General features: G+C 48.2%; 8 protein-coding genes across 10 annotated transcripts; 5 read left to right on the top strand and 3 right to left on the bottom strand.

Moving 5' to 3' along the window:
- The first annotated feature begins 5490 nt into the window (after positions 1-5490).
- LOC108080428 (Cytochrome P450 313a3) lies at positions 5491-7309 on the top strand. The gene is made up of 7 exons (XM_017175161.3): positions 5491-5650; positions 5700-5900; positions 5962-6147; positions 6209-6281; positions 6340-6454; positions 6510-7083; positions 7149-7309. The coding sequence occupies exons 1-7, from the start codon at positions 5497-5499 to the stop codon at positions 7307-7309; spliced, it is 1464 nt and encodes a 487-aa protein (XP_017030650.2). The 5' UTR covers positions 5491-5496.
- Positions 7310-9759: 2450 nt separating this feature from the next.
- Positions 9760-10897, top strand: Pglym87 (Phosphoglyceromutase 87). Its single transcript, XM_017175174.3, has one exon. It carries the CDS (start codon positions 9863-9865, stop codon positions 10742-10744), a length of 882 nt encoding a protein of 293 aa, XP_017030663.1. The 5' UTR covers positions 9760-9862; the 3' UTR covers positions 10745-10897.
- Positions 10898-12087: 1190 nt separating this feature from the next.
- LOC108080464 (chymotrypsin-1) lies at positions 12088-12987 on the bottom strand. The gene is made up of 2 exons (XM_017175202.1): positions 12343-12987; positions 12088-12255 (listed from the first exon to the last, which is right to left on the bottom strand). The coding sequence occupies exons 1-2, from the start codon at positions 12985-12987 to the stop codon at positions 12088-12090; spliced, it is 813 nt and encodes a 270-aa protein (XP_017030691.1).
- Positions 12988-15588: 2601 nt separating this feature from the next.
- Positions 15589-17112, top strand: LOC108080430 (chymotrypsin-2). Its single transcript, XM_017175163.3, has 4 exons — positions 15589-15971; positions 16060-16195; positions 16254-16855; positions 16915-17112. The coding sequence occupies exons 1-4, from the start codon at positions 15819-15821 to the stop codon at positions 17068-17070; spliced, it is 1047 nt and encodes a 348-aa protein (XP_017030652.2). The 5' UTR covers positions 15589-15818; the 3' UTR covers positions 17071-17112.
- A 43-nt stretch (positions 17113-17155) lies between these two features.
- Positions 17156-18293, top strand: LOC108080431 (chymotrypsin-1). Its single transcript, XM_017175164.2, has 3 exons — positions 17156-17427; positions 17487-18076; positions 18135-18293. Exons 1-3 carry the CDS (start codon positions 17277-17279, stop codon positions 18291-18293), a joined length of 900 nt encoding a protein of 299 aa, XP_017030653.2. The 5' UTR covers positions 17156-17276.
- Positions 18283-20053, bottom strand: Rsbp15 (Radial spoke binding protein 15). Its single transcript, XM_017175181.3, has 4 exons — positions 19751-20053; positions 19199-19677; positions 19047-19127; positions 18283-18910 (listed from the first exon to the last, which is right to left on the bottom strand). The coding sequence occupies exons 1-4, from the start codon at positions 19932-19934 to the stop codon at positions 18365-18367; spliced, it is 1290 nt and encodes a 429-aa protein (XP_017030670.1). The 5' UTR covers positions 19935-20053; the 3' UTR covers positions 18283-18364.
- A 760-nt stretch (positions 20054-20813) lies between these two features.
- LOC108080476 (short-chain specific acyl-CoA dehydrogenase, mitochondrial) lies at positions 20814-22680 on the top strand. Its single transcript, XM_017175220.3, has 3 exons — positions 20814-21015; positions 21080-21325; positions 21566-22680. Exons 1-3 carry the CDS (start codon positions 20982-20984, stop codon positions 22537-22539), a joined length of 1254 nt encoding a protein of 417 aa, XP_017030709.1. The 5' UTR covers positions 20814-20981; the 3' UTR covers positions 22540-22680.
- On the bottom strand, positions 22625-24378 carry LOC108080474 (PR domain zinc finger protein 5-like). Of its 3 annotated transcripts, none has more exons than XM_017175219.3 (4): positions 23963-24378; positions 23380-23905; positions 22926-23312; positions 22625-22868 (listed from the first exon to the last, which is right to left on the bottom strand). In XM_017175219.3, exons 1-4 carry the CDS (start codon positions 24235-24237, stop codon positions 22734-22736), a joined length of 1323 nt encoding a protein of 440 aa, XP_017030708.1. In that variant the 5' UTR covers positions 24238-24378; the 3' UTR covers positions 22625-22733. The 3 variants fall into 3 exon arrangements, with proteins under 3 accessions (XP_017030708.1, XP_070142429.1, XP_070142430.1); XM_070286328.1 differs by having other exon boundaries at positions 23972-24378; XM_070286329.1 differs by having other exon boundaries at positions 23959-24091.
- Positions 24379-24401: the final 23 nt, after the last annotated feature.

Genomic DNA, 24401 nt, shown 5'->3' with positions numbered 1-24401 from the left:
TTTAATACTCGCGAGGTATGTCTTCCTCTTGTCCAGAGATCGGCGGGATGTCTACGTTTGAGCCTTCTTCTGACTGACGTGTTGGCCAATGAAGCCGCTAGGCGATTGGTGTGAGCAGTGAGACGTTCGTTATACCGACTTGAATGCCGGTTGATCTGCTCCCTGATAGAGGGAATGTGGAGGTCACTTGCCAAGGCTTTATTTCTAACGTACCAGGGGGCATTAGCAATCAAGCGCAGCGCCCGGTTTTGGACTCTTTAATACTATATGGTAACCCCCTTATAAAAATTTGAAAAAATTTTAGATTTATTTTTTCCTGCAAATAGGGCTAGATTTGAATAAATCAAATTTAAATTTAGCATTACTACTTTGGTTGTAAATAACAAATATTCAGTTTATGGTTATTTTTATAATGCAATACTGCCTAAAATTGTTGTATGTTTTTGGTTTAAAGATCATTAAAGGTTAAAATTCACATTTTTATTAATACCTCAATATCAGTACCAAACATACCAATTGCATTTCTCTCACTCAATGGCCAATTTCTTCGGCCATATTGGGCCATCAATCAATGGGAACTGGCACTCGCTGAGCATTCCCGTTACACTAATATAGAAATCGGCGGGCAGTGGAAAATGTTAAATTGCGAAATTCCGCAGAGAAAACGTCTATTAATTAACAACCTTTTCAAGCCGAGCTTCATCCAGTCCCCAGATAGCTAGCTGGCTGCCAGCCTGTGCCTCAAATAATTAATGATGCGCCGCGGCGTCTCAACTTTGCGCCATCGCTGTGCAAATATTAGCAAATTATTTTAGTTTTAGAGAATCCAGCAGAACGGCTGTTTGCTCAGCGCCAGCCGTTTGCCAGAAATGTCAATTTCTTAAACTCCGTCTTCGTCTCCCTCTCCAACTTTGACTTCCACAGCGACTTTGTCTTTGAAGGATGAAAATGAAAAGTCGGCCAGCAATGCGCATCCCTGCCTGCCTTCCTTGTGAGGGGGCACTAATGATGTCCTGGTCCTGTGTGGGTTACATTCGCTGGCTCGCACTCACCCTTCCCTCCATTCTGACAATATTTGCACTTTTCCATTTGGCTAAACGCCGTCCCGAGCTCCCTGAGCTGTCCCAGTTGAACCTTAATTGTTTCTTTTTGTCAACTACTACTCGGAGTAATTAAAAACACCTTTCAACTGTCGAACGGGGGAAAGGCCCAGTGAATGATGTCCTGCGAGCCGGAGCGTTCTGTTTGATTAGCAAATTTGTCAAATTTGTGGCCGAAATCCATTTGTCAATCTCCTAATGATTTTCTTGAAGAGAAATCGGGAGAGAGAGAGAGTGAAATCTCCAGCTAAACTCGAAGATTTTGCAAGATTTTGTGCAATTTACATATGCGGGTAATTTGGGCAAACAAAAAAATTAATTAAAACCGCAGAGCGGCGACGAGAGCAGCAATTAATTTTCAATTTGAGTCGCATAAACATTTTAATTGTTTGTCTGCAATTTAGCTGGCACAACACGAGTGAACAGGCAAACATATGTTGGCGGAATGGAGATGGAAATGGAGATGGAGATGGAGCTGGAGATGCCTCCTTTTGGCCACATAACCATATGTACTCCGATTCAGATTAACGCCGCGGGCACGCTTCAAGCGCCGAGATTGGGGCCTGCTCCATGAATTTCAATTCGCTACCCCTCTCCGGGCTCAGACACACTTACATATCTCTGGTCTCATTTATGCCACAAAGCGTAAGCAAACTTTCGAGGCGGCAATAAAATCGCAAGACGCCATGTTTAACTGCCGCACAGCTTCCGCAACCACTAAACTCACATGGCGCACATCCTGCCCATACATTTAGCATCCTATTTGCATATGTGTGTATGCCTGGGGAACCTGGAGGATGGATGGAGTGCCGCTTCCTTGTCATATTTCCATTAGCATTTGCCATTTAACTCATCCTTCGTGTGCTTGGGCGCTGCTAAGTGTATCATCTCGCCTTGCCGCATTTATTACCCATATTCGAGCATCCGGCTTTTATCCTTTCGCTCCTTTTGCTCCGCGTTCCAACACGCAGCATAATTGCCGCCTTTGGCGCTACTTCCATTGTCACGGATGACGCCCCAAACTTTATTACTGGCTTTGTTCGACGCGGCGTATGGGTAATGGCATTCTCAGTGACATAATCACAGTATTGGATCTGGAATAACGTTGCAAAAATGCTAAAATAAATTCTTTATATTACTAAATATCAGAGAGATTACTATTTCTTGACCCACATCCATTAAGAGTAAAGAACTTAACCTCAAATGCCAGCGAAGAAAACGAAGTGGAGAAGCTACTGATTGTTGAACTCTTGAACTGTATCGGGACTTAATAGAAACGCAATCAAATAATTGCGCAAAGTGTGCCACAATCAAATATAGCAACAAATTAGCCAAACGCCAACACCAGCCAAGTTTTCCCGCTGCGAATCGATAAAGGCCAGGCGGGGAGGTGGCAGCGGCAAGAATCGACCAAGGAAACCACAGAGAAGACATTACAGAATTATCCAGTTGGTGGATGTGGATGGATCGGGCAGGCCGAAAAGCGATAAGTTTACAATTGCTTATGACTTCAATTAATCTGTGAAAGCGCCTACGCAGAAGGCGCAACGGAGGAGGAGGATGAGGAGGAGGAGGAGCGGGAGAAGATGGGGCAGGGGTCTGGTCTGGGATTGGGGCCTTCGATGTCTGGCGATGTCGATGGTGAATTCGCCAGCACGAAAATAGGAAACTATGAAAATACGAAAATAGAAATTGCAATTGAACTGGGCAAGAACTGGCTGTGGCTGTGGCGGTGCAGGTCTGGTTCTGGTTGCGGTTCTGGGTCCCAGGTTTCGGGTCCCAGACCGCAGCCAAGACAATTGACCTGGAGCTCCACTGAAGATGTGCCCGGGGAGTGGACGGGCCTCGGAGGCCCATGGCTGGCGGAGGAACGGTAAATTGCTTAGTCACTGGCCAGCTCCCATCTGCGATCGCAGGCGGCGATTGTGATCACGATCATTATAATTATTTGACTTTGGCATTATTATCAAAATGGAATCGCATGCATGTCCACGTCTCTGAGCCTCGGATATCCAGGCTTGAACCCGCACGCATCCCGGAGGGTCTATTCCACACCCACCACCTGAGTAGCATCCATGGGATCCGATCCATGGGGTCTCCTGCTTGGCCCACATCTGATTTCAATTTGGAATGATTCACATTCGCTGCAATTATTCGGGCAGCCTGATTATGTCTGTTACAATTCCTGCAGGTGTTTGGATCCTTTTCCGCTTCATTTTCAATTCACGCAAATGGACCCCGATTCGCGGCACTCACATGAGCAGCACATGAGGCCCGGCCAGGTGCTCAAATTGCGCAGGTACGAGATATCCGAGAGTTCCATCCGATGTAGGAAGGGGTTAGGCGAGCAGAGTTCACGGCCAGCGAACGTGTGTGCCCACCGGACGCATCTTCATCTCATCTCGATTGCAGTTGCCGTTTCAGCTGCACCTGGGCATCCGTGGCTACCGGAGCTGGGGCTGTATTTTGGCCAGCCCCTGGAGATGTGCGGATGTCATTTGGGCCACCTTTGAACTCCTCACGCGCCTCCTGAAAATGATGAAAGCGCCGCATCTAATGGGAAAAATGGTAAGACACTTTTTTCCTTGTATTTTTTACATTTGTTTGCTTTGGGAAAATTGAAAAGTTGATTGCGCTCGAGCGTACAATTGGAAAGTGAGTTTAAAATTAAGAAAATATCAGTTGAACGTAAATTATGACCTGTTGGAAATATTTCGAAAAATAATATACTTATTTTTCTATTAAGGGGTCAGAAATCTACACGTTGTTGCAGTTTTTTATTCTTTATTTGTTTACTTACCTTTAAAGGTTGTGGACTTAATATGTGATAAAATAAAGTAGATAAATATGCATATTTTCATTCTGGTTTTCCCTCGTATTTGCCACAGTCTTGGCCATGGTACTCATGCATGTAAATCATTTGAAGAACCATAAAACGGCAGCGTAAAACGCAAATGAAAACATGTCATTGTAAAAATGCAAAATGGGTCTAAAACATAAAATTTAAGATTTGTGTCTCAAAAAGAATACTTTCCCCTGTATGACTGACGGTGGTGAGGACCGGTGACCGGTGACCAGGGGCCCGAGTACAGAGCACAGAAGCGGCCATAAAGAGGCTTTTACGGCCACCGGGCTGGAGGCGAAACCGAAGACCAAGTCGAGATGATAAATTGTCCACCGCGGCCACTTGGCTTGTTGGACGTTTGTCGATTATTTCCCCGGATTTGCCTCTTTTTGCGTTCGCCATACCCTGGCCGGTGCAGGTCGACAACTTTTCACTGCCGACGACACTAACGGCTACCATAGATCCGATCCGACCTGGCCGAGGACTCGAGAGCTCCTCTAGAGGCGACTGTCGGCGACTGGCGGTTCTTCTCCGGCGACTGGCCGAGCATTAGATTAGACAATTTGTTGGGACTCTGTGGCGAACAGTTTGTGCCTGCAAGCGCCAGGGTCGAGGCTGTGTGGAATTTATCACTCCTCCCGAGCCCTCCTCTGCGTGTTAATTGAAAATTGTACGGTAATGTTGCTTATCGCGCGGCTATCAGCCGGCAATGTAGTCCCCAAGTCCCAGACATCGGGGGTCCACACTGAGAAAAAATCTTAAAGGTATTTTTATTAAGAGAAACTCCAGACATTGCAGTGGCGCTTGAGGTTATTTCATTAAGAATTAATAGCTTTCCGTTTTTGGATTATTAGGAAAATTTAATCCTTTTTTACATCCCAATAATTCTCCATGTGCAGCTCACCTCCTTCGTGCATATCTCTGGGGATTGCGTGCGCCGCGACCATGTTCGTGGGCAGCCTGCCACACCTCGGGACACCTTGGGACACCACCACGCATCGATTTGTGGCTCTTGGTACACTCTCGCATTTGTGTGTGGCTTGCTTGCCGTGAAAATTTCTAACGCTTTTTGACAACTTTTCGGGGAACGCACTTAAAGACAATTTATCGCCGCTGACATTTTTTGTGACTTTAATTGCCGCGCACGGAGAGCCGATCTCAGTTACCTGTTGCGGTCCGGCAGCTTCTTGTCTATGAATTTTGGGCTTAGCCGGGTAAGCGTCACCTTAGACTGGTAAGCGGCTGACACGATTCGGGCTTAATTGCTTTTTTACCCAGTGTCGATGATGGATCGCCCAGCAATTGAGGAGTTCGGAGCTTAAATCTCCAAAGGGCAGAAGGGAAGTAAGTACCCTTTGAATCCGGAAGTTGGCGAGCGCCAACTGCCTACATTAATGAGACTATTTTTTCACTCTTCAAAAGGCAAAGTCAAAGTAATTACAACTTAATATACATTTAATGGAACCGACACACACTAAGTGGTGGCTTCCAAAACTATTTAAAGCCCAACATAAGCCCTAGAACGAGATCATATCCAGTTCGGGCATCGAGATGCTGACAATAGACTTGCTACTGACCGCCGCAGTATTTGGCTGGATATATTTCTTATGGAGTCGCCGCAGATATTATCTGGTGATGCTGAAGTTGCCCGGACCCATTGGGTTTCCCCTACTTGGAGTTGCCTTGCACTTATTTTTCTATAAACGTGAGGTGATAAATAGGTCTGGAATAAATTGAAACTGTTGCGTTTTCAGTAAGGTTGAGTGCAATCACGATGATGTTCAACATATACGGATCCACCGTATTCACCTGGATTGGCCCCTTACCAGTCTTAGCTACCAGAGACCCGAAAATAGTCGAGGACATCCTGACATCCCCCGTATGCATTAACCGAAGTAAACACGCAGCGGATGCTATAGTGGCTAACTGTGGACAGGGAGTGTTGACTTTGCCAGGTATGGGATGTATGCATCAACCTTCTACAGTGACCAATTACTGAGTACTTATTACTTCTAGAACCCAAGTGGAGCGAGCGTCGCAAGCTGTTGAATCCCTGTTTCAAGCAAAATGTTCTGCTCAGCTTCTTTCCCATTTTTAACGCTGAGACCAATGTGCTGCTGACCTTGCTGGACTCTTATGTCGGTGAGGGCGAAAAGGAGCTCCTCTCAGACGTTCTGAAGTGGTCATTCAGGATATCCTTTCGTTAGTAGTCGGAAATTTAACCCATTACACACAGAAATCTATATACATTCCCTATATGCAGAGACCACTGTGGGCGCAGATATCCAGCAAGAAGAAAGCTTCAACAGCGACCTCCTCCTGGAATGCTTTCAGACGTAAGCAAAACTTCACCTCCTTTTTCCACCATCATCATCAGTGATTAAATTTCCTTAGGAGCCTAAAACTGATCACATTAAATGTCGTTGTTCCCTTTACCCAAATCGGAGTAATAGCGAAGTTGTGCGGCATTGAAAAAAACATTTCTACCATGCATTCGATGCTAGATTCGGTGAGTCATTATCTTGAGCTGAAAAAAATCATCAACTTAAGTCACCCCTATTCAGATCATACGGATAAAACTTAGCTCCAAGAAGGAAAGTAATTCCGAGACGGAGCTGAACTTGGTGATCGACCAAGTCATCGACTCCTATAGAACGGGGAAAATGTCCTGGGAGGATATGCAAGGCGAGATTTCTATTATGGTGATAGGTGCCTTTGAGACAACAGGGCTCACCGTATATCACGCTCTAGTGCTGCTTGCCATGCACCCAGAGTTCCAGGACACTGTACACGAGGAACTCAATGAGGTCTTTCCGACGCCCGGCGACTTTGAAGTGGCTTACGAGGATCTGCAGAAATTAGTTTACTTGGAACGTGTAGTAAAAGAAACATTGCGCTTGATACCTGCGATTCCGCTAGATCCGAGGGAGATCTCAAAGGATTTCAGGCTTTCGTCTGGAGCTATCATACCCAAGGGAGTCATGGCGGTCGTCGACGTGTTCAATACTCACCGAAACCCAGAGGTCTGGGGTCCAGATGCCACAAAATTCAATCCGGATAACTTTTTGCCAGATAACGTGAGCGCGAGGCATCCATACGCCTTCATTCCCTTCTCGAAGGGCAAGAGAAATTGCATAGGTGGGCTATGTTCTTTCATTAAGAGATATTGCTTTTGGATTACTATATATTTACATAATTCGCAGGCTGGAGATATGGGCTTATGTCTTCCAAGCTTGCCTTGGCCAAGATCCTCAGGAACTTCAAGGTGAGCACAACTTTTTCCTATGAGGATCTTCAATTCGTTGAAAATATAGGAATGAAGCTGACCGAGACACCACGGCTGGCCTTTGAGCGACGTACTTAGCCTGTTATTCCCTATTGTTTTTGGTTATCTGTGGTAAATAAAACAATAAACTCACTGCTGTTCATTTTTGTTGACATGTGCGTGTTTTTATAAAATTTCTGGCACGGCTAGTCTAAATATATAAATTAAAGTCTTTATATTTGGTCGGGATTAGCCTTTAGGGCTGGATTGTTTTCTAGATACTTAAAAATTTGAAAATTATATTCGACAGTAATCTGTAATTGCACGATTTAAAGCAATTAATGGATGCTGGGGTTAGCCGGTTAATTATAGCCGTGTTCTATATAAAGCTCAACCAAAACTCACAAAATTACAGTCTTAAGGTTTTTGGCAATAAAAATCGTATTAAATGCTAGCGTTTCAATTGTTGTTACTCGCGGGGATACTTTTTTTGATCCGATTTTTATGGAGGCGACGCCAGTTCTATATGCTTAGGCTGACGGTACCCGGACCAATGGGACTTCCTCTTCTCGGCGTTGCTGTCGAGACCATTTTGGAAAAACGTAAGTACATACTCATTATTTAGTTAATAATTTTACAATAAAATACACTCCAGGAAAAATAAAGTGGAGAACAAAATATTTGGACAAGTATGGATCAACAATATTTTTGTGGCTGGGCTCTAAGCCGGTGTTGATTACACGGGACCCAGACATTATACAGGATTACCTAACATCTCCAGAGAACATCTACATAAACCATAAAATAGCGGTGTCTGCGACTAATTATTTCGGCTTGGGACTGATGACATTGCAGGGTCTGTGACTGTAATTATTAGCATCATGAATTATTTATTTGTCCTTAGAATTATACATCTGGCAGGATCTCAGTGGAGTCTACGTCGCAAGCAGCTTAGTCCCACATTCAGGCACAGTGTCCTGCTCGACAATCTTCCCATCATCAATGCCAAGACAAACACCTTGGTCACGCTACTGGATGCTCTTGTCGGTCAAGGTGAAAAGGATGTGCTGCCATATTTGTACAGATGGTCGTTCGGAATAGCAACTCGTATGTACTTTAACGGTTTCGGTTTAACCTAACTTTAAACTGCTTTCCTGACATTTATCAATGGTTGCTCCTAACACTCTATGCCTCCAGAAACTATAATTGGATCCGATTTGCTAGAAGATGAACGCTTCAAGGATCTTCCGCTCATACATATCTATAAATCGTAAGAGATTTTTACCGCCAAGAAGGAACCCTTTGAGTAATATTCTAAATAATTAAAGATTGCTCAGCATGTCGACTCTAAACGCCTTAGTGCCGTTGACCCGAAATAAAGTCATTGATCAGCTCATCGGCTTTAAACGAAAGAGAAAAGAAGGACGTCGTGTGATAAATTCAACGATTGATAAGGTACACTTTACCATATAAAAAAGAAAATATATAATACAATTTTACTCATTTAGGTAATCGAGGAAAAAATCAAGTTAAAGCCGGAGGACAAAGTCAACTCTGTGATCAACCGAGTGATCGAACTCTATCAAAGCGGGGACCTGACTTATGACGAGGTGAGGGACGAGTGCAGTAGCTTGATTGTGGTGTCCTTCGACACGACAGCCCTCACCGTAGCCAACACTCTTATCCTACTGGCCATGCACCCCGAGTACCAGGAGAGAGTCTTTAATGAGTTAAAGGAGGTATTTCCAACGGCAGAAGACTGTGAGTTGAACGAGAAACATCTGAAGAAATTAGTTTATTTGGAGCGTGTAGTAAACGAGACTTTACGGCTAATACCAACCGTCCCCATTGATCCGAGGAAAACGACCCAGCCCCTAACCCTGTCAAACGGAGTTACTATTCCCAAGGGCCTAACCATAGGCATCGATTTATTCCACACCCATCGCAATACAGATTTTTGGGGCCCAGAAGCCTCCAAGTTCAATCCCGACAACTTCCTGCCGGCTAACATCCAAGACAGACATCCATTTGCATACCTGCCTTTTTTAAAGGGCAGAAGAACGTGCCTAGGTATGAGCCATTTAAAATACTCAAAAGATATTCCAGCTGTAGGTATTGCTTATAATATGTTGATTTATTTGCAGGCTGGAAACAAGGATTAACATCTACACAAATCGCTGTAGCCAGGATTCTTAGAAATTACAAGCTGAGCACAAGCTTCCGCTATGAGGATCTAGTTTTCGTTGATAATATATCTATAAAGTTGGCTAAGCAACCTCTTTTGGAATTCCAACGCCGGAACTAGAGTCCTTGCGACAAATCTCTTAAATATTTATTCAGGGTTGATTTACTAATTAAGGAAAAGTTTTGTAATTAAGGTAATGGCATACTTAAAATAAAATAGGATGGTTTCTTACACTTCGACACTCTCCATTTGTTAAAAAGGCAAAAAGTTTTGGAACCAGCCCTGCCAAAAACTATTCCATACAATTATAGTTATAATTGTATCCTTAACTATTTGATGTACTCTATTATATTACCGAAAACAAAGCAGGCCTAGCCGGACCGGTTTCCACTGCTGCCTCCTTGGCGTTTCAGTCAGATCCATCTGAAATGAACACCATCTAGATCTGGGCTGTTTTTCTAAATTCTATGTGTACCACAATGTTGGCTCTGGTCAGGAAGGCTTGGGGTGGCCAACTGATGACCCGCCTGACTACCATGGAGGGCAGGTGCCCCTGCTCTAAGCAGTCCAAGAGGGCGGCGAGTCAGGGCAAGTACAAGATCGTAATGGTGCGGCATGGGGAGTCAGAGTGGAACCAAAAGAACCTATTCTGCGGCTGGTTCGACGCCAAGCTGAGCGAGAAGGGCCAGATGGAGGCCTGTGCAGCAGGCGCCGCGCTCAAGGAGGCCAAGCTGGAGTTTGATGTGGCCCACACCTCGCTGCTGTCCAGAGCCCAGCACACACTTTTGGCGGCCCTCAGGGTCGCCGGGCATCGTCAGATCCCAATATGCCGTACCTGGCGCCTCAACGAGCGTCACTACGGCGGGCTGACTGGCCTGAACAAGGCCGAGACCGCCAAGAAGTACGGAGAGGAGAAGGTTCAGATCTGGCGTCGCAGCTTCGACACCCCGCCGCCACCCATGGAAGAGGGCCACGAGTACTATGCCTGCATCATCGAGGATCCGCGCTACGAGGGCCACCTGGAGCCGGCAGAGTTCCCCAAAACGGAGTCGCTCAAGCTCACCATCGACCGCACCCTGCCATACTGGAACGAGGTGATTGTGCCGCAGATCAAGGAGGGCCAGCGCATCCTGGTCTCCGCACACGGCAACAGCCTACGGGGAGTGGTCAAGCACCTGGAGTGTATCTCCGACGAGGACATCATGGGCCTCAATTTGCCCACGGGAATACCTTTCGTTTACGAGCTGGACGAGAACCTCAAACCGTTGGACACCCTCAAGTTCCTCGGGGACCACGAGATGGTCAAGAAGGCCGTGGAGTCGGTGGCCAACCAGGGCAAGGTCAAGTAGACCTGGCGATATTTCCCCGCCCGCGGAGGTCACTCCAATCAAGCTCAATGCACTTGTATGCCAAACAAAAACGGCGGATCGAGAGAGAGCGAGAAAGTGGCAGTGGTAGCCCAAGGCGAATGTCAAGCAGCAAATAAATTTATTTGATTTTAATTGACAATGAAGAGTCAACAGCAATGGGCGACTGGCCATCGCCTGGTCGCTCTGGGTCCCAGGGTCCGGACTGGGTCTGGGTCTGAGCCAAAGTCCAGCCGTATTTATATGTGTTTCCATTGCGCTCGTTTAAGAAATCAGGGAATCGAGTGTGTCGCGTCAATTTTAATTGCTGCGGGATGAGTCCGCGCAGCCTCTGGCATTCCGAACGGGTCGAGTTTTAATTTGTTTAAATGAAATACTCATTTGGGTCTTATTGACAAACAAATTGAATTGATTGATCTAAATGAATTTATAGGGTGAGCTGCTGGCCGAGATGCGTAGTCTCGGATGGGATGCTGGGCCAGCGGAGTCTTAGTCTTTGGCGCATTTGACCCGCTCTTAGCTGTCCCTCTGGGGGTTCAGTCGGGGCCAGATTTTCCATGTTATGCCCGCCGAGCGTGGCGAGCTTTGATCCAGTAAATTGAGAGCGTGAAACGAGCTGCGCGGGGGCATAGCTACATAGGTGTGCGCCGGCCAGAGGATCCTCCAGAGTCCCTAAGCTAGCGTGAGCCCCACATTATTTGAACTTAATTACACAGCCGCGTTCGAGGCGAGACCGAAGCTGAGCCTGGAGATGGAGTCAGAGTCAAAGACGGAGTCAAAGTCGGCGCCCCGTTAAATCGTTTCCACCACACATACCAAAACGCAGCATAGAAACGGCGGGAACATAAAAATGTTTGCACTTCGTATTTGTCGCGCATAAAATCTAATATCGAATTACAGGCCCGGTCTCTAGTCGCTCAGTCGTTCCGTCGCTCCGGAGAGAGGAGTTCGCAAGAGGAGCGCGGCCTGCGTGACTCCTATGGAGACTTTGTGGCAGACTCCTCCCCGCCAGCTCCACCTCCTGCGACCATAAAGAAACTGAATTGAGTTAAATGCGCGATAAATTGCTTTTTGCATTTATCATGGTGCCTATGCAGAAGGCAGACGCCATGCGGCAGCCGGGGATCCGCTGGAACCGAGCCAGGTCTAGTCTGCCCAGGCTATTCCTCGCGGACTGCCACCCCTTCGGCTGTGGCGAATATTGAACAAGATTTTTAATTAGTCGCCAAAAGGATGCGGGGACCAGGAGGAAGCCAAGAACCAAGCAGACTGCAAGGAATTTAGTCAAGTTCGGTTTGCTTTATTTATGCGCTGTATTTATGTATTTATTGGGCCAGGTCCTGGTTGATCACCTGGCCTATGTAGGCCAGAAAACTGGAGACCCTTGTATACACGTCCGGCCTGCCCTGGGCACAGGTGGAGGAGCCGTATGAAACAATGCCCACCAGTTGCGGATGAGGACCGGCCTTGATCAGAGGTCCACCGGAGTCGCCCTGTAGTTATCAGATTTATAAATAATAATACATTTAGGCTACAAATCTCTTGAAGAGCCGTTTCTTTCGGAACTCATGACGCCTTACCACACATGCTCCTTGACCGTGGACAGCCAGGGCGCAGATCTCGTTGCGAGTCACGCGAAATCCCTTCTGGTTGCACTCCTCGTTGGATATGGTGCGATAGTTAAGGGCCTGCAGCTGGTCCGGCAGAGTGTCCGAGGAAGTGGACGACGTGGTGGAGCCCCAACCAGTGAGGCGGACAGGTACCTTTTCGCCAATGCGATCAGAGCCACCAAGGTGAATTGTGGCTATGTTGGATCTCTCTAGCCGGAATGGCGGTGTTACCCTGACCAGAGCAATGTCGTTGATTATCCTTGGACTCATCGAGTACTGCGGATGCACGTGCTTGGTCAGGACACGGTGGCGCAGCCCACCAGACTTCCAATTGAGCGTTCCAATCACCACACTGACGTCCTCCACCTTCATCTTCTCCATGCAATGGGCCGCCGTCAGGACGTGCTGGGCACTAACGATGGAGCCGCCGCAGAAGTGCTGCCAGCGTCCTCGCCGGTGCAGCTGGAGGGAGACCTGAAAGGGCACCGTCTCGTTCACCAACTGTCCACCATTGATCCGTGGCGGTGGGGCAGTGCTGTCCAGGGTTGGGGACACCACATCAGCCAGGGATTGTCGGAGGATCAAAAAGAAAAAGAAAAGTTTCAGGAGTTTCATAATGATACGGTTTCACTTTTGATTTTTGCTCGGATGTGAATGAATGGTTTGCAACAGCAGACAGTGGTTTTTATACTTTTTGAATGCAGTCTTATCATTTATTTGTTGGTGCAAATATGTAAATGCCAGTGATCTTGAAAACAAGAGTAATGTGGGTTGTGTTTGGAGAACCTCTACGTGAAACTTTTTTTAAGTTTTGTATGTTCACTTGGTTACATTTTCCAAAAATCTTTATCTTTAATTAAGAAAGCCATTAATTATATGTAATAATTTATAATAATATATAAAGTTGAATCTATAATCAATTGTTTGGTAGCATCTACAGAACTGCTTAAAATAAATTATGAAACAATTGATATTTTATTTGAGTTTTAATACCCTTAGGTTATGACTTGATTAACCCATTACTTTCCCTAAATGCCAGCCACTTTACGCTGCGAATGTGGACTTATAACTTATTTTGAAACAGTAGTTGAATGGGATCTCCTGCTGGTCGGTTCCGTGCTGATCAGGTATCCCTCTTGCGTGCCTGGTTACCATAAGCTGGCCGGGATCGCTAGATGCCATCACATATGGCTGGGATGACAGAAGCGCCTACCTGTTGTCATCAATTAGGTAACAAGCTCACGCGACCGATAAATATTAAGCAAGCTCTAGCCTCGGCCTCCGTATCTGCATCTGTATCTGCATCTGCATCTGTATCTGCGGCAGGGTATCTGTCTCTGGCCGCTGCTCCGTGGCATGATCTCTTATCTGAGTCGCAAATAAAATCTGTTTAATTTTGCCCAATGCTCTCCGGGCCAGATCGCGGCATGTGTTGGAGGCGAGAGTCATAATTTATAAGACCAGTTGTATGCAATCGGGAACCGAACTGCTGGCGCAATGCTGGGCAAATTAAGTACTGGAATAAACGACCAATTTACTGATTATGCAAAACACGCAATTAATTTTCGCACTCGTTTCCAGGCGGAAAATTAATTGCCTGCGAGCGCGAAAAACTCATTCCGCGAGCCAAGCTGATCCCGTTTGTATATGTTTCTTGGCTGCAGTCACAATCATTAGCATACAGGTCGAACTGCGGAACTTTTCCTCAATCTCCTCCAATTGACCCTGTTATCGAGGTACAATTTCCTCTCACCACTGGCTACTGAATTTTATGGGAGGTCTATAAAACGCTAGCTCTCCCACTCTCCTGAAAGATCATAAAACCAGCGGCTCTGCCTTATGAAGTCAGTCCATAAATCACGGCAAAGACGGAAAAACGAGAAAACAAGTCCCGAAAACAAAAGCCCATAAAAATTGCACCGAGCATGAGGGCTCACTTCGGTTCTGGGCCACACGCACAATTCCACCGAAGTTGGCCGGCGAACATGGCCATGAACGAGGCCCAGCTTGGAGACTGGCAGGCAATCAAACAAAATGTCATAATAATGATGGCGTCCCGGCACAGCAGACGGACATGGACCTGGGCAGGATGCTTATCTTGTCAACACCGATCCGATCCGATCCGTAGACCCCTGGAGAATGGTCGAGGAGGATGTGGTCTGGAACATGACTGATGGAATGATTAAAGTGCACTTTATTAGTGAGAATTTTGCAAGAGTTCTGAAGTTGGCAAAACAAGGCAGGCTTCTTCAGTTTCTTGCAGTTGAAGTTGGGTTTTTCTTAAAATAAGTTTCTTGGTATACGCAGCAGGGCGAAATCGTTCACAAAGTTCTTTAATTTTAAATAAATTAAAGAGAAAACGGAAATCTATCCACATATCTATGTTACTCTCCTTGATTACCCATCCCAAGGTAGAACAAAGCCTAATGAGTTTACACAGGGATTAACCCGTCAACCTGGAGCAACCTGAAGGCGATCCGAGGCTCACATGCAAATGAGCTTCAGGAATTAAGCATAAAAATCCACAGATAAGTCATGCCTTGACAGGGTGGTCCAATTAACAAGGGAGGCATGAGGCGACGACACGACAGGCGCCAGAGTCTGGGTTGGAGCAAGGTCCACAGACACATCCTGTGGACCAAGGTGCGGTCCGATTATAATAAAGCCATTTCGGGTTCAAATCGGTTCGCTGGCGCGCAGCGGAAAGCCACTGCATTGCGGCCCAGGACAATTAACACACCAGTCCAAAGATCAAGACCTCAACAGCGGGCAGAACGCGAATGGAATCGCCACGAAACCGAGAGGTGTGCATAATTAATTTGCGCCAGTGCGCCACACACAAAGTCCCGAGGAGGAGGAGGACTCAGTCCAGATCCAGCTACACCCAAAATGATTCATTAGCTGGATGCAATCAGCCCCGGAACTGACACATGCACCTCCGACTGTCTCTGGCCGCGACTCCGACTTCGATAGCTGAGCCCGCCCAAAGTAAGGATGGAATTGAGGCTGCGAAACGGAGGCTGATTTGCATCGAACACGTGAGATTGCCTGGAGCTGCCGCTGGACTGCCTCCGAGGTGTCCGAGGTGTTGATTGCCAGCGGCAGGTCTCGGCCTCCTTCTTCCCGATCACTGCCTGGGCACAATGAATTAAAAGAAATGTCCGCTGTCGTCGCAGGCGCTGCTTGTTTAATCTGAATATTTAAATTATTCGCTGATTAAAACCCCGAGACAGATCGGTCCGAACGAAGCGGGTTCTGTCTGGCTTCTGCTTTGCTCTGATTCCGATCCTTTTGGCCGCCTTTACGTAGGAGTAGGATTCACTGGAATCGCGGAAGCAGACTCAGTCTACACCGCGCCAGTTGATGCGACTTCAGGAGCTGTGAATCTTGTGCACAAATGGAAATGATCGAGTTGGGATTTTGTGGTTTCTCTGCTGCATATTTATATGTCTTACTTAGTGGCCACCATTCATCCCGAGATCCCCAAGCGCAACGTTCTTACCTGTCTAGCCAAGCCAGGCTTAGCTAACCAACTGCCAGTTCCAATCGCTTGGCGCAGTGCTATCGCCGCCCAGCGACCTTGTAACCCATTACACGAGGTGAGACGACCGCCCACAGCTGCACTCGATAAAATTCAAATGAATCGCACAGAACGAAAAACCCCAATTAATTGGGCCTCAAACCTAGTATATAAACCCCGGATGCACTGCTAGTTCTAAGCTCAGTCCCATTATGAACGGAGTAACTTCTCTTGTGCTGCTCGTGGCAGCTATTTTAGCCTTCGAGATGGCTCACAGTAAGCCCATGGGCAACGTCATAGACTGTAAGTTTAACTCAAGCCTTACTTCGGGAGTATTCATCTAATATCCGAGCTCAATTAGTGGACAAGTTCTTTGAGGAGGCGGACACCAATTCCCAGGAGCGAGTGGTGGGCGGCTACGATGTTCCAGAGGACGAGTATGTTCCCTACCAGGTATCGATGCAGTTCCTCACTCGCAACGGCCAGAAGCGTCACTTCTGCGGTGGTTCCCTGGTGGCTCCGAATCGCGTCCTTACAGCCGCCCACTGCGTCAATGGCCAGAATGCCAGTCGGATCAGTGTGGTGGCCGGCATCCGGGATCTTAACGACTCATCCGGCTACCGATCACAGGTGCTGTCATATGAGATGAACGAGAACTACCAGGAGCTGGTGACCAGCGATATAGCCATCCTTAAGATTGACCCTCCCTTTGAGTTGGACGAGAAGCGCGTCTCCACCATAGATGTCAGCGGTTCGGACGTGGTTGGCGCCGATCAGGAGGTTCTGCTCACCGGCTGGGGATCGGTGTTCCACTTTGGCACAGGACCCTTCGCCAAATACCCGACAGTGCTGCAGAAACTCAACTACAAGACCCTAAGCAATGCCAGGTGCAAGCAGACTATGACCCAGCTGACGGACACGGAGATTTGTGCTCTGGAGAAGTTCGGCAAGGGGGCTTGCAATGTGAGTTTAAGGTCTCTATAAACTAATAATATCCCAAGTAAAATTTTCTCTATTTTAAGGGCGACTCTGGCGGCCCTCTGGTGATGAAGAGCGGTGAGAGCTTGCGGCAGGTGGGCGTCGTTTCCTACGGCACGGCCTTCTGTGCCTCCAACAGTCCCGATGTCTACACCAGAGTGTCCATGTTCGATGGCTGGATCAAGGAGAGAATGGCCTAATCAGAGCATATTCATTCATAAATAAAGATTTACCTTTTGGAACTGACGCTTGGCACAACTTTCTCTCTCTATGCGAAGCCAACTGCAGATATTCGCAATAGGGCTAACTAGGTTACATTGCCAGCAGAATGAATGGCTCATTATAATTTCAATTTCAAGAGCAAATTTAATGGCATAAGCAAGTGGGACAGATATCTGCGGTATCTATGCAAATTCCCTGTCTAATGGGGGCCAAGTTTTTATTTAAGAAGCGCAGTAGATGCGAAACCCCAGGCATTAACCGACCAACGATGCGTCTGACTGAGCTGCTCTTCATCGGAATACTAAGTGTGGGAGTCACCTTGGGCCGGTTGAACTGTGAGCTGCGGTGGAAGTTCCATCTAACGCATTCACTTAGTAATTATCTCTTCCTGCAGCCCGCCAACCCAGCGGTTATACACCGCACCGCATTGTGGGTGGCTCCGATGTCCCGGCTGGAGAGCACGTTCCGTACCAAGTGTCCCTGCAGTATAGTACCCGCGGTGGTCAGATGCACTTCTGCGGTGGCTCCATCATCGCCCCCAACCGCATCCTAACTGCTGCCCACTGTTGCCAGGGTCTCAATGCTAGTCGCATGTCCGTGGTGGCCGGCATCCGGGGCCTGGACGAACGGGGATCTCGCTCCAAAGTCTTGTCCTACATCATCCATCCTAACTACCAGGAGCTGGTGACCAGCGACATAGCCGTCTTGTCCATAGATCCGCCGCTGAAGTTTGACAATGCCAGCATTGGCGCCATAGAGTTCCGCGGGAAAGAGTTCGTGGGCGGCGGCGTTCCCGTGACTTTGACGGGCTGGGGCCTCCGGTTGCCAGTGCCCTTTCCCTTCCTGGACAACATCAACTATCCAAACACCATGCAGCGGATGAGTTATCACACGATCACGAACAGGGAGTGCAGGGACAGGGGCATGGAAAGCGTTACGGATACGGAAATCTGCGCCCGAGGTCCCTTCAGGGGAGCCTGCTCAGTAAGTGTCAGGCTAGTTTCAGAAAACTGCAGGACCTTATTGTCAATTCTACTTTCAGGGCGACTCTGGAGGACCGCTGGTAACAACGGATAAGGGACTAAAACAAGTGGGCGTAGTGTCCTACGGCCTGGTTGTCTGCGCTCTGTTCATCTCCCCGGACGTCTACACCCGGGTGTCCACCTTCAGTGATTGGATCGAAGGCCAACTAGAGTCCTAGATCAATTTATATACTTGCAGAACACAAAAATTTAACACAGAATTGAAACAAATAAAATCGTGCTGCCTCCATTACTCGGCTGCTGCTTCGGCGGGCGCTTCTTCGGCCGGCGGTGGTGCCTCCTCCGCTGGAGGAGCCTCTTCGGCTGGCGGTGCCGCTGCCTCTTCGGCGGCTGCTGGTGGTGCCTCCTCGGCAACAGCGGGAGGTGCCGGTGCCTCCTCAACGGCAGCAGGTGGTGCCTCCTCGGTGACAGCAGGCGGTGCCTCCTCGGCCGGCGGGGGAGTCTCTTCTGGGGGTTGTGCTTCCACAACTACTTCTGCCGGAGGCGCTTCTGCCTCTGGTGCTTCCTGTGGCGGCGGCTCTGCTTGAATCTCCTCTGGAAAAGCAGGGGCTGCTGTTTCCAAGCGGGCGGCCGAAGCTTGAGCAGTTGCCGTGGCACTTGCCGCTCTTGTTCCCTCTGCAGTTTCAGCAGCTGTTGCGGCTGCGGTGTCGGGTACCGTTGCCTCTGCACTCTTCGCATCTACTGCATCCACTGGATTTTCAGCCGAGGATATGGATTTATCGAGCGAGTGGGAACTATCTGCACATGGATCTGTAATCGGCTTGGTGCCGGCACGCTGCAAAACATGAAAGAAAAGCTCAGAGACTTTGGTGTCTTGTAAGCCGAGATTCAACAGGTATGTGTATATAATGGGTTTTCTTTTTAGGGATAAGAATCGAAGCTAATGTATGTTCTGTATCACCAAAACTCACTAGCATCACGTGACGGAAGAAGCGTTGAAGAACAAGGGCCGCTGCATTCCTGCGTCGCTCCTCCTCGTCGTCGACGTTATCCTGTGGGTGACCAATAAAGGATAAACTTACAGAGGGCAAGAACCCGGAGAAAGGATAATCGATCTGCTTACCGTTGCACAGGTGCACACGCAAATTTCCTTCGGGAACTGTGAGCGCACCCAATATCCGCGCCAAGCCGCCTGAATGGTAATGGCCGCCTTGTTGCGCTGAGCCGTCTCAAGGCGCTTTAGCTCCCGGTCGCGGAAGTACTGGTAGAGCACCTCGGTGCCATCGGTGCCGCGCTGCGCGGACATGTAGGCGTCCACGAAGCGTTTGTAGGCAGTGTCAATGGCGGGCCGCGACATGTTGAGCTCCTCTTCGGTGAACTGGCACTTGGCCAGCAGCTCCTCCAGCATGTCGACATCCTCGAAGTTAATCATCTGCTTGCCGCGCCGCATATCGCAGCGCCGCTTCTCGAGGAAATTGGTAAAGCACTCCTCGAGAACCTGTCCCATCAGCTCGGACTTCTCCCTGGACAAATCGCAGATGCACAGGTCCGCGATGATGCTGTCCACCTGGCGCAGAGACCTGTCCAAAATGGTCTTGGCCACTAAACAGAGGAATTACGTTACCACATTTATTGATGCTCATCGTCATAAGCTGGAATCGTTGTTAGCACTTACCCAAGGCCTTCTCCCTGGTCACGATCACCGAGTGTAGATAGTCGATGATGAACTGGCAGAGGCACTCCTTCGTCGGCTGGCAACGCAGCACCTCGCGCGTTATGTCCGACAGGAGCTCCGGTAGACCTTCCGGAACGCTGATCGCCTGCTGGCGCATCTTTCCGCGCTGAATCAGATAATTCATGTTGACTGTATTTTTACGAATATAAAATAAGCTTGTGGTATGCCGAAAGTCAACAGTTTAAAACAGAGTGAAACTTGGGGAGGGAATATGTGTGAGTTTCGATTAAGGAGGTTTTTGAAATATGTTAAATCGGGTGCTGCGATGAGTGTAAAGCACCGATTTCGCCATTAAAAAATATAAAAAAGAGAGCTAATTTCGATTTTTTTTTCGGTGTTGCCTAAAAGTATACATACGTTTTCTAACTGAGGAAGCTTCTTCACAGAACTTTGATATGAAAACAAGCGTTTTAATAGGACTTTGTAACTTTAATAAAATTGTAAGTGAAATTGTGTTTTAATTACCAGATCTATAAGCCCAAAGGTCTGCATATCTTACATTATTCGAAGACAAAGTTCAACTTTTTTCTGTTATATGCAAAACCCTTAACAACAATATGGAATGTGCATGTGCCCTCTGTGTTTAAGACCTCGCACCTGCCAACAAAAGTGGGTGTGTATCGGGGATTTGCATTGCTAAATTTTGTATTTTGCGGGAATCGGAAATCAACGAGCTGTTGGATATATATACTTCTTTCTTTAAAAAGCGTTGAACTTCCCTTTTTTCTTAATTTCTCTGGCTCTGGTCTTTACCCCGCAAACTCGGTAATTTTTCAAAAAAAGCTCAAAGGAAATGTTATTATAAAACCAGCGTTGGGTCTTATGAAAAGGTTTTCTGTACATTTAAAACCCAGTTACAAATTGTAAATAAAATAGCTAGATTTTAATTATAAGTTTATTAAGAAAAATATTCTGTATTAAATTGATATTACAATTTTACATTTATTTTAAAATTATTTAAGCTTGAATAAAAATTACATAAATATTAAGGAAACCTCATAAATCCCCCAAATAAACGCCCCTGTTATCGCTGGCACAGCTGAAAAGCTGCCTATAAAAGCTGATCGGATCCATTTAGATCCACTCGTTACCCCACGAAAGCTCCAACAGCGTCAACCGCAGCTGTCACCACGGACTCTGGGATCAGTTGGACGAGAGCGAGAGCTGAGGAATGCAGCAGCTGATCAGAGTAGCGCGGAAGCTAGGTGAGGAGATAGGTGTTTTGACTCACTCCCGGCTGATTATATCGCTTACCATGTCAATGTGCAGGTCAACGCTCTGGCGGAGCATGGAGCTTGGCCAGAGGAGGAGTAGTTAGTGGTAACAGGGGTATCGCCTGTCTGTCCGCGCTCTCAGAAACCCACCAGATTCTGCAGAAGACCTGTCGAGACTTCGCAAATGCAGAGTTAGCGCCACGGGCCCGCCACCATGATCGCGAAGAGCTATATCCGGCGGAACAGATCCGGCGACTGGGGGAGCTCGGCCTCCTGTCGGTGGCGGTAAAGGAGGAATATGGTAATTAATAACACAAATATTTGCTAAATAAAGTAGAATTAAGCGATGTAATTGGACAAGCTCTTTAGCTGTCTAGTGGTATTGTTTATGGAAATTAAGATTGCTTTGAATAGTAAATGCCTAATTGCATAAGCCCTCAGTTTTTTGCTGCACACGATATATGTACATCTGCAAGTAATTAATTCTTCCAGAAAAACATTAAATACTAGTTTTAAGATTTTGATTATCTTCTAATCGCAGGTGGTTCCGGACTGGACTACCAGGCCTACGCCATTGGCATGGAGGAGGTGGCCAGGGGAGACGCCGCCGTGTCCATTGTGATGGGCGTGAACAACTTATTTCTGGGCGCAGTGCAGCAGCACGGAACTGAGGAGCAAAAACAGGACTTTCTGGTGCCCTACACCCAGGGCGCCCACATAGCCTTTTACGCTCTGTCGGAGCCGGGCAACGGATCGGATGCTGGAGCCGCCAGCACCACGGCCAAGAGGGAGGGAGACGGCTACCTGCTCAACGGAACCAAGGCCTGGATATCCAACTCGAAGGAGGCAAGCGGAGGACTCGTCTTCGCCACCGTGGACAAGGCCCTGAAGCACAAGGGAATCACCGCCTTTCTCACGTCCAAGGATGTCGAGGGGCTGTCCATAGCCAAGAAGGAGAGCAAGATGGGCATGCGGGCCAGCTCCACCTGCCAGCTGGTGCTGGAGGACGTCCAGGTGCCCCGATCCCGGGTTCTTGGAGCCCCTGGCGATGGCTTCAAGATCGCCATGCAGTCGCTGGACTGTGGCAGGATCGGCATTGCTGCCCAGGCAACGGGAATCGCACAGGCTGCCCTGGAATTGGCGGTGGATTACTCCCAAAAGAGGATCGCCTTCGGAAAGCAACTGTCGCGCATGCAACTCATCCAGCAGAAGCTGGCGGAGATGGCCACTCGGGTGGAGACCTCTCGGCTGCTCACCTGGCGCGCCGCCTGGCTAAAGGACAACGGAATGCCCATCACCAAGGAGGCGGCCATGGCCAAGCTGCACGCCTCGGAGGCGGCCACCTACTGCGCCCATCAGTGCATCCAGGTGCTGGGCGGCATGGGCTACACCACGGATCTTCCCGCCGAGCTCTACTACCGGAATGCCCGGGTCACAGAGATCTACGAGGGCACCTCGGAGATCCAAAGGATTGTTATAGCCAACGCAGTGCTCCGGGAATTGGGCAGGGAGTGACTGGACCGGGACTGGACTCAAAATTGGTGCATTTAGGAGGAAACCTGTTTAAGTTGTGATTAAATAATCTATTTTCAATTCAGAAATGTGCATTTATAGAAATATATTTATATAACAAAATTAAATCGCTGCCAATATAGACCTGTTTTAATGGTTAAAACCCCCATATTTATAATAATAAAATATAATTAGTACTAATCTTTTAAATAAGTTGGAAACTGAGTGTCCTCAGAGGGTGGAGCTGGAATGGTCACTCCACCCGTGTCCACGGCAGGCTCATGAGGCAGCGAGTCAACGCTCTCAAGCGGCATAAAGCAATCCGCGGATATCTGCAGGGATTTTCAATTAACCCAATAATTTTTGAGCATAAAGGATGATGGCCTTACCTCTCCATTTTTGTCGGCCAACTTGCGGGGATACTTGAAGCCTGCAGCCCGCGTGGCATCCATAGAATCCTCACAGTTCGTGATCAGGCCCTGCCGATGATCCTGCTTGTGAGCCAGCAAGCGCTCGGCATTGATGGAGGTGTAGCTGCAGAGGTCGCAGCACAGATCGCGGTAGGCCTCAGCATGGTTGAGCCGCATGTGACGCTTCAGGGCATTAGCCTGGATGCAGTTGTAGTCGCACTCACTGCACTTGAGGGTGCCGCTGCTCTGGCTGTCCTGGCTGCCGTGCCGTTGCCGATGCTTGTGCAGGACACTGGGATCACGGGTGGAGAACTTGCACTCGCCGCACTGCAGCGGTTTTTCCCCGGTGTGCTGCCGCATGTGAATCTGGATTAGATAAGAGAATACATTGAGAGCTTGCCAGTAAAAGAGAGCTACTAGGTTGCATCCTTACTATTAGGCTCGCTTTGCGCGCAGTCTTCTTGCCGCACACATTGCAAATAAACGGTTTGATCTTGTTGTGCACCGTCTTTACATGCTTGGAGAGCGTCTTTCCATTCACAAATTTCCGGCTGCAAATCTCACAGGTCTTCTCCGCATAGTATTTGTTCTTCTTGGACGCCAAAGGCACCGGCTGTGCCGGCTGAGTGGACTCGGCGGACTGTTCCTTGAGCTTCTTCATCCGCTGAACTGCGGCCAGGGAGCGAAGCACCCTGGGACGCCACTTCTTATGGACCCGCATGTGCCGCCACACCAGGGCGGATACGGGAGATCTGTATTTGCAGCCGAGAGCGGGGCACTGCAGGAAGTCCACATCCAACTGGTGGGCCTTCCACAGGTGAGCGGAGCAACGGCGCCAATGCGGCAGCTCCAAGCCGCATTCGCAGCAGGCGAAGCTGTTCTCCTTGTGGCAAATGGAGTGCATTTCCATTTTCCCAGCGTCCTTGAACTTGAAGGGACAGTCTTTGCTGAAGGAGCACCTGTAAAAATTGGATATTTGGAAGAGTTTCCTATACGGATTCATAGATCCCACCTACGGTACTTGCATGTGGGCCCGCAGGACCAGCCGGAAGTCCTTGAAGGGCATGGGCTGGAGCTCACTGGGCGCTTGGTCTACGTCCTCCAAGTGCGGGTCAGGGATTTGTTTATCCTGTGCAATCCTGATTTTTGCTGATTTGCCCTTTCTGCCGGGCACTGATTCCAGTGGCTGGCAGCCGTGGAAGTACACCATGTGGCCGCGGAGGTCCTCCTGGAGATCATATTGGCGCAGGCACAGGCTGCAAACATAAACAATGCGCGGCGAATTTTCCATTTGTTTATTAAATCCGGAAATCCGATGACATTTGTTTTGTCTTATCGAATTTCGATTAATTTGATTTGAGGCAGCTGGGCACACTAATCCCCTGTCCGGCAACGCTAGTGGCTCGCCGCCGAGAAGTCTGGCAGCACTTCCCTGAAGAAGAGTTGGCAGCGCCG

Source organism: Drosophila kikkawai, chromosome 3R, assembly GCF_030179895.1.
Source record: "Drosophila kikkawai strain 14028-0561.14 chromosome 3R, DkikHiC1v2, whole genome shotgun sequence".
Lineage (NCBI taxonomy): Eukaryota > Metazoa > Arthropoda > Insecta > Diptera > Drosophilidae > Drosophila > Drosophila kikkawai.
Note: the sequence above shows the minus strand (reverse complement) of the source record. Positions and strands in the feature narration are given on the sequence as shown.